The sequence below is a fragment of the Berghia stephanieae genome, chromosome 14 (assembly GCF_034508935.2).
Source record: "Berghia stephanieae isolate SIO BIC M18660-M18661 chromosome 14, UCSD_Bste_1.3, whole genome shotgun sequence".
Taxonomy (NCBI): Eukaryota; Metazoa; Mollusca; class Gastropoda; order Nudibranchia; family Aeolidiidae; genus Berghia; species Berghia stephanieae.
Genome location: NC_088373.1, coordinates 3,827,539 through 3,842,538, shown reverse-complemented (window position 1 = coordinate 3,842,538; position 15,000 = coordinate 3,827,539). Strand labels below are relative to the sequence as shown.

Genomic DNA, 15,000 nt, shown 5'->3' with positions numbered 1-15,000 from the left:
AGCATCAGCGCTGTTGATCGTGGTGTATATGTACCACTTGGCACAAGCAGCCAAAGCGGGCACTTCATCAGAAATGGACTGCCAAAAATGTGGCACTTCAACAGAAGAGGTGATGGAGTTCTTCACCGCAAGGGGCCCAAGCTGCCGGGTGTACCTCTTGATCTCCTCCTCGGGTACAGTTTTCAGCTTTGTGAGGCTCTCAAGTTGATTCCAAGGTGGAGACAGGAGCAGCTTAGCGGGGTTGAAAAATGGGACCTCTCTTAAAAAGTCAATCCCTGGCTTTCAAATTTAAAGGGAAGTCACTGTCACGTATTTGGGAACATTGTCGGAATTTTTCGTTTCATTTTTCTTCATACAATTAACGGTCATAAATTCACTCTAAAAACCATATTTTGCATAATTATGCGGTAAAAGGTGAATTATGCGTCCGCATTGTGGTAAGTGGCAAATTATGCGGCCGCATCGGTCGCGTTTTCCTGGGGGGCCAGATAGAGGGATAGACGAGACAGTATGTACCTCCCTGCCCACTATCCATTTTAGTTTTAATTTTCGTGTGGATGCTAATAAATGCCAGACGATACACAATGACTATGAAAAATGTTTTTTTCTCTTTTTGAGGAAAATTTTTGTCTAAAATCAAAGCCCTATCTCCACTGAGTAAAAATGTTTTTGAATTTTGAGAATCCATTCATAAATAAACAAGTTATGCAGTTTCAAAGGTGTCATTTATTTGGATGACCCGCAAAGAGGAAAAAAACGCGAAAATATGGGACGCTTTTTTGGCATTTTTTTCGACCTTTGGTTGTATCTTGCGTAATAAATAGATTAAAAGATTGAAGCTTGAAGAGCAAATTAGGATGGTGTTTGGTAAAATACGGGAAAAGTACTCGTCATATTCATATGAAATTTTACAACCATAAAAAAGAGATGTTCATGTATTACCTTGTCAGCGACAAAACCTCCACGCCCGGTAGTTTTAGAAATATTTTACTCCAAAGAATAAAAATCTATTTTTAACGGTCATCGCGCGAGTTTTGTTGCTTGACATAATCTAAAATGACCTTTTTTCTAACTGTGTGCCAACTTTCAGTCATATTCATCGATAAACAGCGTCGTAATTAATTTTTTTAAAATAGCATATACGAAACGGCTTCGTCCCATATTTTGACGCGAATTCGGGCACTTCGTGAGTGAAAAAGAGGCCCAAAGATTTGTGCGGGATAGTCATTGCTACACAATGGTAGAGGGCGTGGAAAAAACATGCCATTGGGACCCTTATCCATTATCGAAACATAAATAGATGGAACAGAGACGGCCTTCAATGTTGACCTACATAAGTACGGTCAACATTGACAATACTTGTCACAACAACAATATGGAAACTGTAAACAAAGAAAAACAGCAGACATTCAACACTGATTATAATTTATGTTTGTTTGTTTTTAAGGGTTTTAAGGCGTTTGCAACACATTAAGGTCATATCAGCGCCAGTAAAAAGGAAGAAAATGGGATAGTCAAAAGTTCTAGAATTATAATTAAAGCACCCAAGAAAAGGTAAGACAAAGGGGAATTTGTTCAAATAGGAAACAGATGTAGATTCCAAGAGCACGCTATCAAAGTACTTAGTTTGAGATCACCTAAAAGTAAAAGTCTCATCCACACACAAGCCCAGGTCCCAACTAAGAAGAGGGATCACTCAAATGTTTAAAAATCATATATAATATTTAAACAAAACAATACAGTGCATAACACGGAGATGATTTACAAGGAAAAAAATATCATCTCCCAAAACTAACTATACATTTGACTATTTCCCTCCCAGCTAGGGTATCCAGCTAGGGCCAGCACAAAACCAAGTAATCTCATTCCAAGACAAAGACAGAAAGCATGTTGGAAAACAGACATAGGGGGATAGAAGACACAGTATGTACCTCCCTGCCCGCTATGGGAGGTCAGGAACCCCGCCCAGGATTATAATTTAGACATCGATCAGACACCACCAGGACATGTGCTCAGGAAAATTACAAACAAACAGTCTGACATACGTCGCATTATTCTCGACACACAGTCAGTGCGTAACAAAACGTCTGATATTGTTGACCTATTATTGACGAAAAAAATAGGTCTCTTGATTATAACTGAGACCTAGTTGACAGAGAAAGGTGGCAAACCAAATGAAACTGTCAACGTATATTGCAAGGTTGTTCCCTCGAACAGACAGAAATGGTGGTGGAATAGCTTTTATATATGCTTTTTGTTTTTAAGGGTTTTACGGTGCTTGCAACACATTTAGGTTATATCAGCGCCAGTAAAAAGGAAGAAAATGGGACAGTCAAAATATAGAATTACAAGAAAAGCACCCAATAAAAAGTTAGATAAAGGGGAACTGGGAACAAATAAAAGGGGAACTGGGAACAAATAGCGATCAGATGTATATTCCAAGAGCATGCCATCAATGACCTTAGTTTGAGATCACCTATAAGTCTCATCCGGACACAAGCACAAGATCCAACAAAGAGGAATACACTCAAATGCTTACATTATACATTCAAAATAACCAAGTAATCTCATTCCAAGACAAAGACAAAAAGCAAATTGGAAAACAGCTATAAAGGGATAGAAGACACAGTAAGTGCCACCCTGCCCACTATGGGAGGCCAAGAACTCTACCTACCGCTTATACTTATATATTATATCACGAGAGCTTCGAAAAATACATTACCAATATAAAAGAAAAACAATACATTAGTTTCGAATCCGTGTAAATAACAATGAAAGAGAATAAACACCTCTTACATATTCATCTGCACCTATCATCCTCCGAAATTTTTACCAACTGAATTTTTACAAGAATTTACTGATCTCATCACTGAACTAAATTTCAAATAGAATAAAATAACAATATTGGGCGATCTGAACATTCATTTTACCTCAAACGAACAACAAACAAGAAACATAGAGCATACTCTCGTCGAAAACAACCTTTCAAAACTTACTAATTAGGGTGGGAGTGGGGGGGGGGGGGGGGGGGGGGGCCACGCTGGATTGAAATTATAGTACCACAAAGCAACAAACTGGATCTTAACATTACAGGGTCATATTCCTTAAAATTGTGCATTATGTAGCGCAATAGCCACTAAATGTGCTCAATGTGCTATAGCTTGTTGTAGTTGTAGAGATTTGGGATGATGATGATGTTGACGAGGACGATAATTGTCCAACTAGCTTGACCTTGACCTTTAGATCCTGAACCATCAGGACAGTTAGCTTGACCTTGACCTTTAATTCCTGAACCATCAGGAGAATTAGCTTGGCCTTGATCTCTAGATCCTGAACCACCAGGACAGTCACATTCTCTTTGAGGAACTACAATCAATATTGGAGAAAAAAAAATTTGATAAATATGGTATATTTTATTTGGCTCTTTCTATCCCTCTCTATCTCTCCTCTCTCTCCCTCCCCCTCTCTCTCTTTCTCTCTCTCTCTCTCTCTCTCTCTCTCTCTCGCTCGCTCACATACACACACGCACGCGCGCACATGCCGTCTTTCTTTATTTGAAATTTTCTCTACTATACTTTTCTCTCTCTACTCCTCTACACTTTCTGTCTCTCCCCCCCCCACCTCTCTCTCTCTCTCTCTCTCTCTCTCTCTCTCTCTCTCTCTCTCTCAAGCTTTATCAATGTAATCCCTTATTAACTTATAATTTTAACATGGACTAAATATTGTGACCCATCGTCTCAAAACGGTATTATGTCGGAACGAACCAGATGCTTAAAAGCCGAATTAAATGTTAAACTAGTCAAAAATATAAATAGTTGGCACTAGCACCCTAGAATATGGTATCCATTCTTCTCAATAAAAGATACAAACTCAACATAAGTCTGATCTTTCTGACTATAAATTCAATTTTCAACAACTTAACCATCCCGACTTAATACCGTTTTGAGGCGAAGGGTCACATATAAAACTAAAAACATATTATTTTTTTTTCTACTTACGGTTGTATCCTGCCTTCATACCTGAATAGTTGAGAATTAGGAAATAAGAAGAAAGAGTACAGCCACTGAAAAAAAAACAAATAAAAACAAACAAACAAAAACCGAAAACATAGCAAAGCAAAAGAACAGAAACAAACAAAACAAAACCAAAATAAAAAAAAAAAGCACACAAACAACCCCCCCCCCCCCCCCCAAGAAAAGCTCTAGAAAAAAATAAAACGACAATAAATAAAAACAAAACAAACACGCATTTCATGCTTTCAAGGACATAGGTATCAACTTTTCTTTTGGCCTGTGGTCTTACACTCTTATACAAATAATCATTCAAAACTCCTGATTTACATGTCATATACTTTACATAGCTACTATAATATACAGATCAGCACATAGTTAAGTCTTTAGAAAAAGCTCTTTACTCACATTCTTTCACCGTACTCAGGTGTAAAATGAGTACCTGAGGTCGTGAACAGCATTGTCTTTTTCTAAAAGACTAGCAAAAGCGCTTAAAAGGTGCCACGTCTCTCGCCCTACATGTTAATTGTTGCTGTTACTGTTAGCTGGGGAACCCTTGTAAACCGCTTTGAGTTTGTATAGTGAATATTGCGCTATATATACATATACTCGAGGCTTTTTTTTTTACAAATAAAACATTGCAACTATTGACCTTTGTTTGTTTTAAAGGGTTTTACGGCGCTTGCAATACATTTAGGTCATATCAGCGCCAGTAAAAAGAAGAAAATGGAATAGTCAAAATATTCTGATCTAGATTTACAATCAAAGCACCCAAGAAAAAGTAAGACAAAGGGAAATTGGTTCAAATAGGGAATAGATGTAGATTCCAAGAGTATACTAATATCAGAGTACTTAGTTTGAGATTACCTAAAAGTCTCATCCAGACACAAGCACAGGTCCCAACTAAGAGGAATACACTCAAATGTTTCCAATCATTATGTAAAAAGAAACATAATACAGTGCACAACAGAGAGATGATTTACAAGGGAAAAAAATATTATCTCCCAAAACTCTAACTATACATTTGACTGTTTCAATCTCAGCCAGGGTATCCGGCCAGGACAGGACAGAACCAAGTAAACTCATTCCAAGACAAAGACAGAAAGCAAGTTGGAAAACAGATATAGGGCGATAAAGCAGTAAGTGTCTCCCTGCCCACTATGGGAGGTCAGGTACCCCACTCAGCTATTTATCTTTATAAACTCCAAAATGGCAAAAATAAGTCTAGATTTATAAATCATTGGGAAGTGTTACAATTCTTAGTGGAGAGAGCTGAGTTTCCACTGTTTCAGGAATGACTGGTTGTTAAAAATAATTTAGTTGTTAAACAAAATTATCATTCTCGTGTACTCTAATTCTCTTGACTTTGTGGAAGATCCTGGTTTCGAGTCCCGATCATGCCTCGCATAGTTGAGTCCTTGGACAAAGCTCTTTACCCACATTCTCTCACCTTACTCAGGAGTAAAATGACTACCTGACCGTTAACAGTGTTGTCTCTGTCAGAAAAAAATGTAATTTAAAAAAAAAATTGCCTTGCAGTTTGCAGGCATCATGACGCGTCTTAAATGTTTATCATTGCTTGTAATGTGCTTTGAGCAAATTTAGTGGATATCGCGCTATATTTTAACTCAAATTTGTTTTTGGTGTATCTAAACTGAAATAAATTCTAACTGTTTATATAATTTTATTCCAAGTTTTAATGTTGAATGTACCTATAGAATTTATATTAACGATATTACAATGAGGTAGCCTAGTGCTAAAAATTCAGTCTTCACTCTTTCAGTCAGGGCTGAGGTGAAATTTGTGTCTTCATCACAATCCTACCAAAAAAAAAATAAAAAAATGTGTAAGCTTTAACGTATTGATGCTATGTGTTTAGTTTATACACTCACAACATCTGCCAGCCAGTTATAACATACCAACACACAGGACTATGTGCAACCTTAATCGTTTATAGTCTGATACAATATAGTGAAATCTACTCATAAAAATGGGTGGTTAAAAACAATAGCCAAGAGCTGAGTGACATAATTTCGTTCCTTCTATACTAGCTCAGCAGAGAGTCACTTGGCCCATAAATTGGCCCGATTGACAAACAAAATGATATGAGGAATGGAACCAGTGTTTCCTCCCCTCTCCCACCTTCAGATATGACGTAAAACATCAATTTGATTGTTTGTGTTTTACTGCGCTTGCAACAATGTTTTGTTTGTTTTTAAGGGTTTTACGGCGCTTGTAACACATTTAGGTTATATCAGCGCCAGTAAAAAGGAAGAAAATGGGATATTAAAAAGTTCTAGAATTACAATTATAGCACACAAGAAAAAGTAATACAAAGGGGAACTGGGAACAAATAGGGATCAGATGTAGATTCCAAGAGCATAGCACCAATGTACTTAGTTTGAGGTCACCTATAAGTCTCATCCGGACAAAAGCACAAAATCCAACAAAGAGGAATACACTCAAATGCTTACATTATACATTAAAAATAACAGATATAATAATACATAACAGAGAGATGATTTACAACGAAAAAAATATGTCCCAAAACAATAAACTATGCATTTGACTGTTTCCCTCCCAGTCAGAACTCCAGCCAGGGCCAGGACAAAACTAAGTAATCTCATTCCAAGACAAAGACAGAAAGCACGTTGAAAAACAGATATAGGGGGATAGAAGTAGAAGACACAGGAAGTACCTCCCTGTCAATTTAATGACCCCTTCCCCCCCTACAGGTGCTAATTCATTGTTATAAAATGAATGGAAAATGATCCTAATTTTGTTTATTGTAATTTTATTGAAATTCTGCTTTGTTCATTATTATAATATATTTCTACAAGATTGGCCAAAATGTACCGCCACTCCTTAGAATGAGGTTCGCCCTGGCCATACATAGCAGTCAGTTGCATTGAAAGAGTTAATTTGAGTTCAATGAGAAATAAAACTTCAGCTTTTTATAAAGCGATATATCCACTAAACGAGCTCAAAACGCTTTAAAAGGGGCCCCTAGCCAAAAACAACACTTAACATGTAGGACGAGACATGACAACTGTAGGAGATATTACAACTATTTCAGACTGAGACAATGCTGTTAACACCCAGATACTCAGTTTACACCTGAGCATGGTGAGAAAATGTGAAGAAAGAACATTTTTCAAGGACTCAACTATGCGCCGCCTGGGACTCAAACCCTGGACCTTCCAACCCGAAGGCCAGTGGCATACCTCTACATAGGATACGTATCAATTACCAAAAGGAAAACTCAAAATAAAACAAACTAGCAGTCACTGTAACTAACTTAATAAAATACATTCGATTTAAAATGTATTTTTGAATCAAATACACTTCTATTGGTCGACAGATAGAGCCCAAAAATTTCAAATCATCAAAATGTTCACATTGGAAGGTATTGGAATATACTTACATTGTAATCGTGGTCCGTTGAGTTTATCTATGACTTTGGATACCTGATACAAATTGTGACTGGTTACATTGCAGCCTGTCAAATAATTTTCCAGATCTGTTCCAACTTTCTCCACCAGTCTACGAGATAAATAGGATAGACTACACTAATACTAATATGAAAATATAAAGATGCTTATGTGACCCATCAGCTCTCTAAGTAGTAAAGTATTCTATCAAATTGATATAGGTGTTGGACGATAATAATAATAATGATAATTTCTTTGCTTTTTGGGACAATCTGATTTTACAATAGCGTGATAGCAAAAATATTATAAGCCGGCCCTATGATCCTTTGTAATAAATCAAAACCTAGACATGCCTAAATGAGTCAATAAGATGGAAAGAAAACTAAAGTGAGTAAATGTGACTCATATAAAAGAGGACAACACAAAAATCAAACAACGTTTTGGCCCTTGGATTTTGTCAGGAGACAAACAACAAGACACAAAAATAAAAGGTTACAAAATACATTCTCTCAATCCTAGGTGATACCAAACTAAAAGGTTACAAAATACATTCTCTCAATCCTAGGTGATACCAAAATAAAAGGTTATAAAATACATTCTCTCAATCCTAGGTGATACCAAAATAAAAGGTTACAAAATACATTCTCTCAATCCTAGGTGATACCAAAATAAAAGGTTATAAAATACATTCTCTCAATCCTAGGTGATACCAAAATAAAAGGTTATAAAATACATTCTCTCAATCCTAGGTGATACCAAAATAAAAGGTTATAAAATACATTCTCTCAATCCTAGGTGATACCAAAATAAAAGGTTATAAAATACATTCTCTCAATCCTAGGTGATACCAAAATAAAAGGTTATAAAATACATTCTCTCAATCCTAGGTGATACCAAAATAAAAGGTTACAAAATACATTCTCTCAATCCTAGGTGATACCAAAATAAAAGGTTATAAAATACATTCTCTCAATCCTAGGTGATACCAAAATAAAAGGTTATAAAATACATTCTCTCAATCCTAGGTGATACCAAAATAAAAGGTTACAAAATACATTCTCTCAATCCTAGGTGATACCAAAATAAAAGGTTATAAAATACATTCTCTCAATCCTAGGTGATACCAAAATAAAAGGTTACAAAATACATTCTCTCAATCCTAGGTGATACCAAAATAAAAGGTTATAAAATACATTCTCTCAATCCTAGGTGATACCAAAATAAAAGGTTACAAAATACATTCTCTCAATCCTAGGTGATACCAAAATAAAAGGTTATAAAATACATTCTCTCAATCCTAGGTGATACCAAAATAAAAGGTTATAAAATACATTCTCTCAATCCTAGGTGATACCAAAATAAAAGGTTATAAAATACATTCTCTCAATCCTAGGTGATACCAAAATAAAAGGTTACAAAATACATTCTCTCAATCCTAGGTGATACCAAAATAAAAGGTTACAAAATACATTCTCTCAATCCTAGGTGATACCAAAATAAAAGGTTACAAAATACATTCTCTCAATCCTAGGTGATACCAAAATAAAAGGTTATAAAATACATTCTCTCAATCCTAGGTGATACCAAAATAAAAGGTTACAAAATACATTCTCTCAATCCTAGGTGATACCAAAATAAAAGGTTACAAAATACATTCTCTCAATCCTAGGTGATACCAAAATAAAAGGTTACAAAATACATTCTCTCAATCCTAGGTGATACCAAAATAAAAGGTTATAAAATACATTCTCTCAATCCTAGGTGATACCAAAATAAAAGGTTATAAAATACATTCTCTCAATCCTAGGTGATACCAAAATAAAAGGTTACAAAATACATTCTCTCAATCCTAGGTGATACCAAAATAAAAGGTTACAAAATACATTCTCTCAATCCTAGGTGATACCAAAATAAAAGGTTATAAAATACATTCTCTCAATCCTAGGTGATACCAAAATAAAAGGTTACAAAATACATTCTCTCAATCCTAGGTGATACCAAAATAAAAGGTTATAAAATACATTCTCTCAATCCTAGGTGATACCAAAATAAAAGGTTATAAAATACATTCTCTCAATCCTAGGTGATACCAAAATAAAAGGTTACAAAATACATTCTCTCAATCCTAGGTGATACCAAAATAAAAGGTTACAAAATACATTCTCTCAATCCTAGGTGATACCAAAATAAAAGGTTATAAAATACATTCTCTCAATCCTAGGTGATACGAAAATAAAAGGTTACAAAATACATTCTCTCAATCCTAGGTGATACCAAAATAAAAGGTTATAAAATACATTCTCTCAATCCTAGGTGATACCAAAATAAAGGTTACAAAATACATTCTCTCAATCCTAGGTGATACCAAAATAAAAGGTTACAAAATACATTCTCTCAATCCTAGGTGATACCAAAATAAAAGGTTACAAAATACATTCTCTCAATCCTAGGTGATACCAAAATAAAAGGTTACAAAATACATTCTCTCAATCCTAGGTGATACCAAAATAAAAGGTTACAAAATACATTCTCTCAATCCTAGGTGATACCAAAATAAAAGGTTACAAAATACATTCTCTCAATCCTAGGTGATACCAAAATAAAAGGTTACAAAATACATTCTCTCAATCCTAGGTGATACCAAAATAAAAGGTTACAAAATACATTCTCTCAATCCTAGGTGATACCAAAATAAAAGGTTACAAAATACATTCTCTCAATCCTAGGTGATACCAAAATAAAAGGTTACAAAATACATTCTCTCAATCCTAGGTGATACAAAATAAAAGGTTACAAAATACATTCTCTCAATCCTAGGTGATACCAAAATAAATAGGTATACAAAATAACAGTTCACTAAATCCTGTTACCAAATAAAGGTTAAAATAAAGTTATCAAATCCTATTTCTCAATCCTAAGTAAAAAGTTAAAAAAAATACATTCTTCAATCCTAGGTGATACCAAAAAAAGGTATCAAAATACATTCTCTCAATCCTAGGTGATACCAAAATAAAAGGTTACAAAATACATTCCTCAATCCTAGGTGATACCAAAAAAATAAAATATTCTTACAATCGGGATACCAAATTAAAAGGTTATAAAAATCTCATCAATCCTAGTGATACCAAAATAAAAGGTATAAAAACAATTCAAATCTAGGTATACTCATCAATCAGGTTACAAAATAATTCCTACAATCTTGACTACCAAATTAAAAGGTATACAAAATAATTACATACTTCTCCTAGGTGATACCAAAAAAAAGGTTACAAAATACATTCTCTCAATCCTAGGTGATACCAAATAAAAGGTTACAAAATACATTCTCTCAATCCTAGGTGATACCAAAATAAAAGGTTACAAAATACATTCTCTCAATCCTAGGTGATACCAAAATAAAAGGTTACAAATACATTCTCTCAATCCTAGGTGATACCAAAATAAAAGGTTACAAAATACATTCTCTCAATCCTAGGTGATACCAAAATAAAAGGTTAAAAATACATTCTCTCAATCCTAGGTATACAAAATAAAAGTTACAAATCATTTCATAAGGTACAAAATACATTTCTCAATCCTAGGTGATACCAAAAAAAGGTTACAAATACATTCTCCAATCCTAGTGATACCAAAAAAAAGGTTAAAAATACATTCTCTCAATCCTAGGTGATACCAAATAAAAGGTTACAAAATACATTCTCTCAATCCTAGTGACCAAAATAAAATTTTACAATATCAATAGGTTAAAAATAATTCAATCTTTCCATAAGTTACAAAATAATTCAATAGTTCCAATAAAGGTTACAAAATAAAAGGTATACAAATAAAGTTAAAATCTCAAGGGATACAAATAAAGGTTACAAAATACATTCTCTCAATCCTAGGTAAATAAAAATAATGTTCAATCATTCCAATAAGGTTCAAATTTAAAGAAAAATTTAAGTATCACATAACAGGTTACAAAATACAGTTCAATATCTATATAAAATAAAAGGTTACAAATACATTCCTAATCCTAGGTGATACCAAAATAAAAGGTTACAAAATACATTCTCTCAATAGGTGAAAAAATAAAAGGTTAAAAATACATTCTCTCAATCTAGGTGATACCAAAATAAAAGGTTACAAAATACATTCTCTCATCCAGGTGATACCAATAAAAAGGTTACAAAATACATTCTCAATCCTGTCCAAAATAAAGGTTAAAAATACATCTTCAACAGTAAAAGTTCAAAATAATTTCCACAGTACACTAATCAAAGTTACAAAATAAAGTCAAATCATTCCATAGGTGATACCAAAATAAAAGGTTCAAAATCCATTCTCAGATTAACAAAATACAAAACTTCAACCAATAATTTCAAACTAGTATCAAATAAAAGGTTACAAAATCATTCTCTCAATCCTAGGTGATACCAAAATAAAAGTTACAAAATCATTCTCTCAATCCTAGGTGATACCAAAATAAAAGGTTACAAAATACATTCTCAATCCTAGGTGATACCAAAATAAAAGGTTACAAAATACATTCTCTCATCCTAGGTGATACCAAAATAAAAGGTTACAAAATAATATCCGTATCCAATAAAAGGTACAAAATAAAAGTTATCAAATACCATACAAAATTAAGGTTACAAAATAAAAGTTACAATCAAATCTCATCAATCTAGGTGATACCAAATAAAAGGTTACAAAATACATTTCTCAATCCTAGTATACCAAATAAAAGGTTAAAAAACTTCTTCAATCTAGGTGTCCAATCAAGGTTACCAAAATAACATTCTCTCAATCCTAGGTGTACCAAAATAAAAGGTTAAAATACATTCTCTCAATCCTAGGATACCAAAATAAAAGGTTACAAAATACATTCTCTCAATCCTAGGTGATACCAAAATAAAAGGTTACAAAATACATTCCTCAATCCTAGGTGATACCAAAATAAAAGTTACAAAATACATTCTCTCAATCCTAGGGATACCAAAATAAAAGGTTACAAAATACATTCTCTCATCCTAGGGAACCAAAATAAAAATTTACAAGATACATTCTTAACTAGGTATACCAAAATAAAAGGTTACAAAATAATTCTCAATCTAGTTACCAAATAAAAGGTTACAAAATAATTCAAAATCATATCCAAATAGGTACAAAATAATTCAAAATCTTAGTGTACAAAATAAAAGGTTACAAAATACATTTCTCAACCCGGTGATACCAAAATAAAAGGTTACAAAATACATTCTCTCAATCCTAGGTGATACCAAAATAAAAGGTTACAAAATACATTCTCTCAATCCTAGGTAACCAAAATAAAAGTTACAAAATACATTCTCTCATCCTAGGTTAATACCAAAATAAAAGGTTACAAAATACTTCTCCAAATAAGGTACCAAAATAAAGGTTTCAATACATTCCTTAATCCAGTGAACCAAAATAAAGTTACAAAATACATTCACTCAATCAAGGTTACAAAATAAAAGGTTACAAAATAATTTCTCAATAGTATACCAAATTAAAGGTTACAAAATACATTCTCTCAATCAAGTAATTACCAAAATAAAGTTAAAAAATACATTTCAATCCTAGGTATACCAAAATAAAAGGTTACAAAATACAATTCTCTCAATCCTATTATACCAGAATAAAAGTATAAAATACATTATCTCAATCCTAGGTGATACCAAAATAAAAGGTTACAAAATACATTCTCTCAATCCAGGTACAAAAAAAAGGTTACAAAATACATTCTCTCAATCCTAGGTGATACCAAAATAAAAGGTTACAAAATACATTCTCTCAATCCAGGTGATACCAAAATAAAGGTTACAAAATACATTCTCTAACCTAGGTGATACCAAAATAAAAGGTTACAAAATACTCTCTCAATCCAAGTGATACAAAATAAAAGGTTACAAATACAATTTCTCAATCCTAGGTGATACCAAAATAAAAGGTTACAAAATACATTCTCTCAATCCTAGGTGATACCAAAATAAAAGGTTACAAAATACATTCTCTCAATCCAGGTGATACCAAAATAAAAGGTTACAAAATACATTCTCTCAATCCTAGGTGATACCAAATAAAAGGTTAAAAATACATTCTCTCAATCCTAGGTGATACCAAAATAAAAGGTTACAAAATACATTCTCAATCCTAGGTGATACCAAAATAAAAGTTAAAAATACATTCTCTCAATCCTAGGTGATACCAAATAAAAGGTTACAAAATACATTCTCTCAATCCTAGGTGATACCAAAATAAAAGGTTACAAAATACATTCTCTACAATCCTAGGTGATACCAAAATAAAAGGTTACAAAATACATTCTCTCAATCCTAGTGATACCAAAATAAAAGGTTACAAATACATTCTCTCAATCCTAGGTGATACCAAAATAAAAGTTACAAAATACATTCTCTCAATCCTAGGTGATACCAAAATAAAAGGTTAAAAAACATTCTCTCAATCCTAGTGATACCAAAATAAAAGTTACAAAATACATTCTTCAATCCTAGGTGATACCAAATAAAAGGTTACAAAATACATTCTCTCAATCCTAGGTGATACCAAAATAAATAAGGTTACAAAAATACATTCTCTCAATCCTAGGTGATACCAAAATAAAAGGTTACAAAATACATTCTCTCATCCTAGGTGATACCAAATAAAAGGTTACAAAATACTTCTCTCAATCCTAGGTGATACCAAAATAAAAGGTTACAAAATACATTCTCTCAATCCTAGGTGATACCAAAATAAAAGGTTACAAAATACATTCTCTCAATCCTAGGTGATACCAAAAAAAAGGTTACAAATACATTCTCTCAATCCTAGGTGATACAAAATAAAAGGTTACAAAATACATTCTCTCAATCATAGGTGATACCAAAATAAAAGGTTACAAAATACATTCTCTCAATCCTAGGTGATACCAAAATAAAAGGTTACAAAATACATTCTCATCCAGGGATACCAACAAAATAAAAGTACAAAACATTTCTCAACTTGTATACCAAATAAAAGTTAAAAATACATTCTCCAATCCAGGTGTACCAAATAAAAGGTTAAAAAACAGTTCTCAAACTAGTAATCAAAAATAAAATAAAAATTACATTCTCTCAATCCTAAGGTTAACAAAAAAAGGTTACAAAATAATTCCTAACCATGTATCCAAAATAAAGGTTACAAAATACATTCTCTCATATAGGTGATACCAAAATAAAAGGTAAAAAATACTTCTCTCAACCTAGTGATACAAATAAAAGGTTAAAATAATCTATCTCAATCAGGTGATACAAAATAAAGGTTCAAATTACATTCTCAATCCAGGTTACAACAAAATAAAAGTACAAAATCCTTCTTCAATCTAGGTAACCAAAATAAAGGTTACAAAATATTTCTCAATCCAGGTGATACCAAAAAAAAGGTTACAAAAACATTCTCTCAATCCTAGGTGATACAAAAAAAGTGTTAAAAATCTTCCTCAATCCTAGGTATACAAAAAAGGTTAAAACATTCTAATCCTAGGTGATACCAAATAAAAGGTTAAAAAATTC

The 15,000-nt window shown here is 32.9% G+C and overlaps 1 protein-coding gene across 1 annotated transcript in view; it reads right to left on the bottom strand.

The window, feature by feature from the left end:
• The window catches only part of LOC144960163 (uncharacterized), a 59,923-nt gene that overhangs the window by 175 nt on the left and 44,748 nt on the right, over positions 1–15,000 (bottom strand). Inside the window, exons 10-12 of the mRNA XM_078893170.1 lie at positions 7,435–7,553; positions 3,999–4,019; positions 1–3,366 (exon numbers count right to left, since the gene is read on the bottom strand). The exon at positions 1–3,366 is cut by the window's left edge and continues 175 nt beyond it. Coding sequence (XP_078749296.1) covers positions 3,155–3,366; positions 3,999–4,019; positions 7,435–7,553 — 352 coding nt within the window. The 3' untranslated portion in view covers positions 1–3,154. The remainder of the gene's footprint in view (positions 3,367–3,998; positions 4,020–7,434; positions 7,554–15,000) is intronic.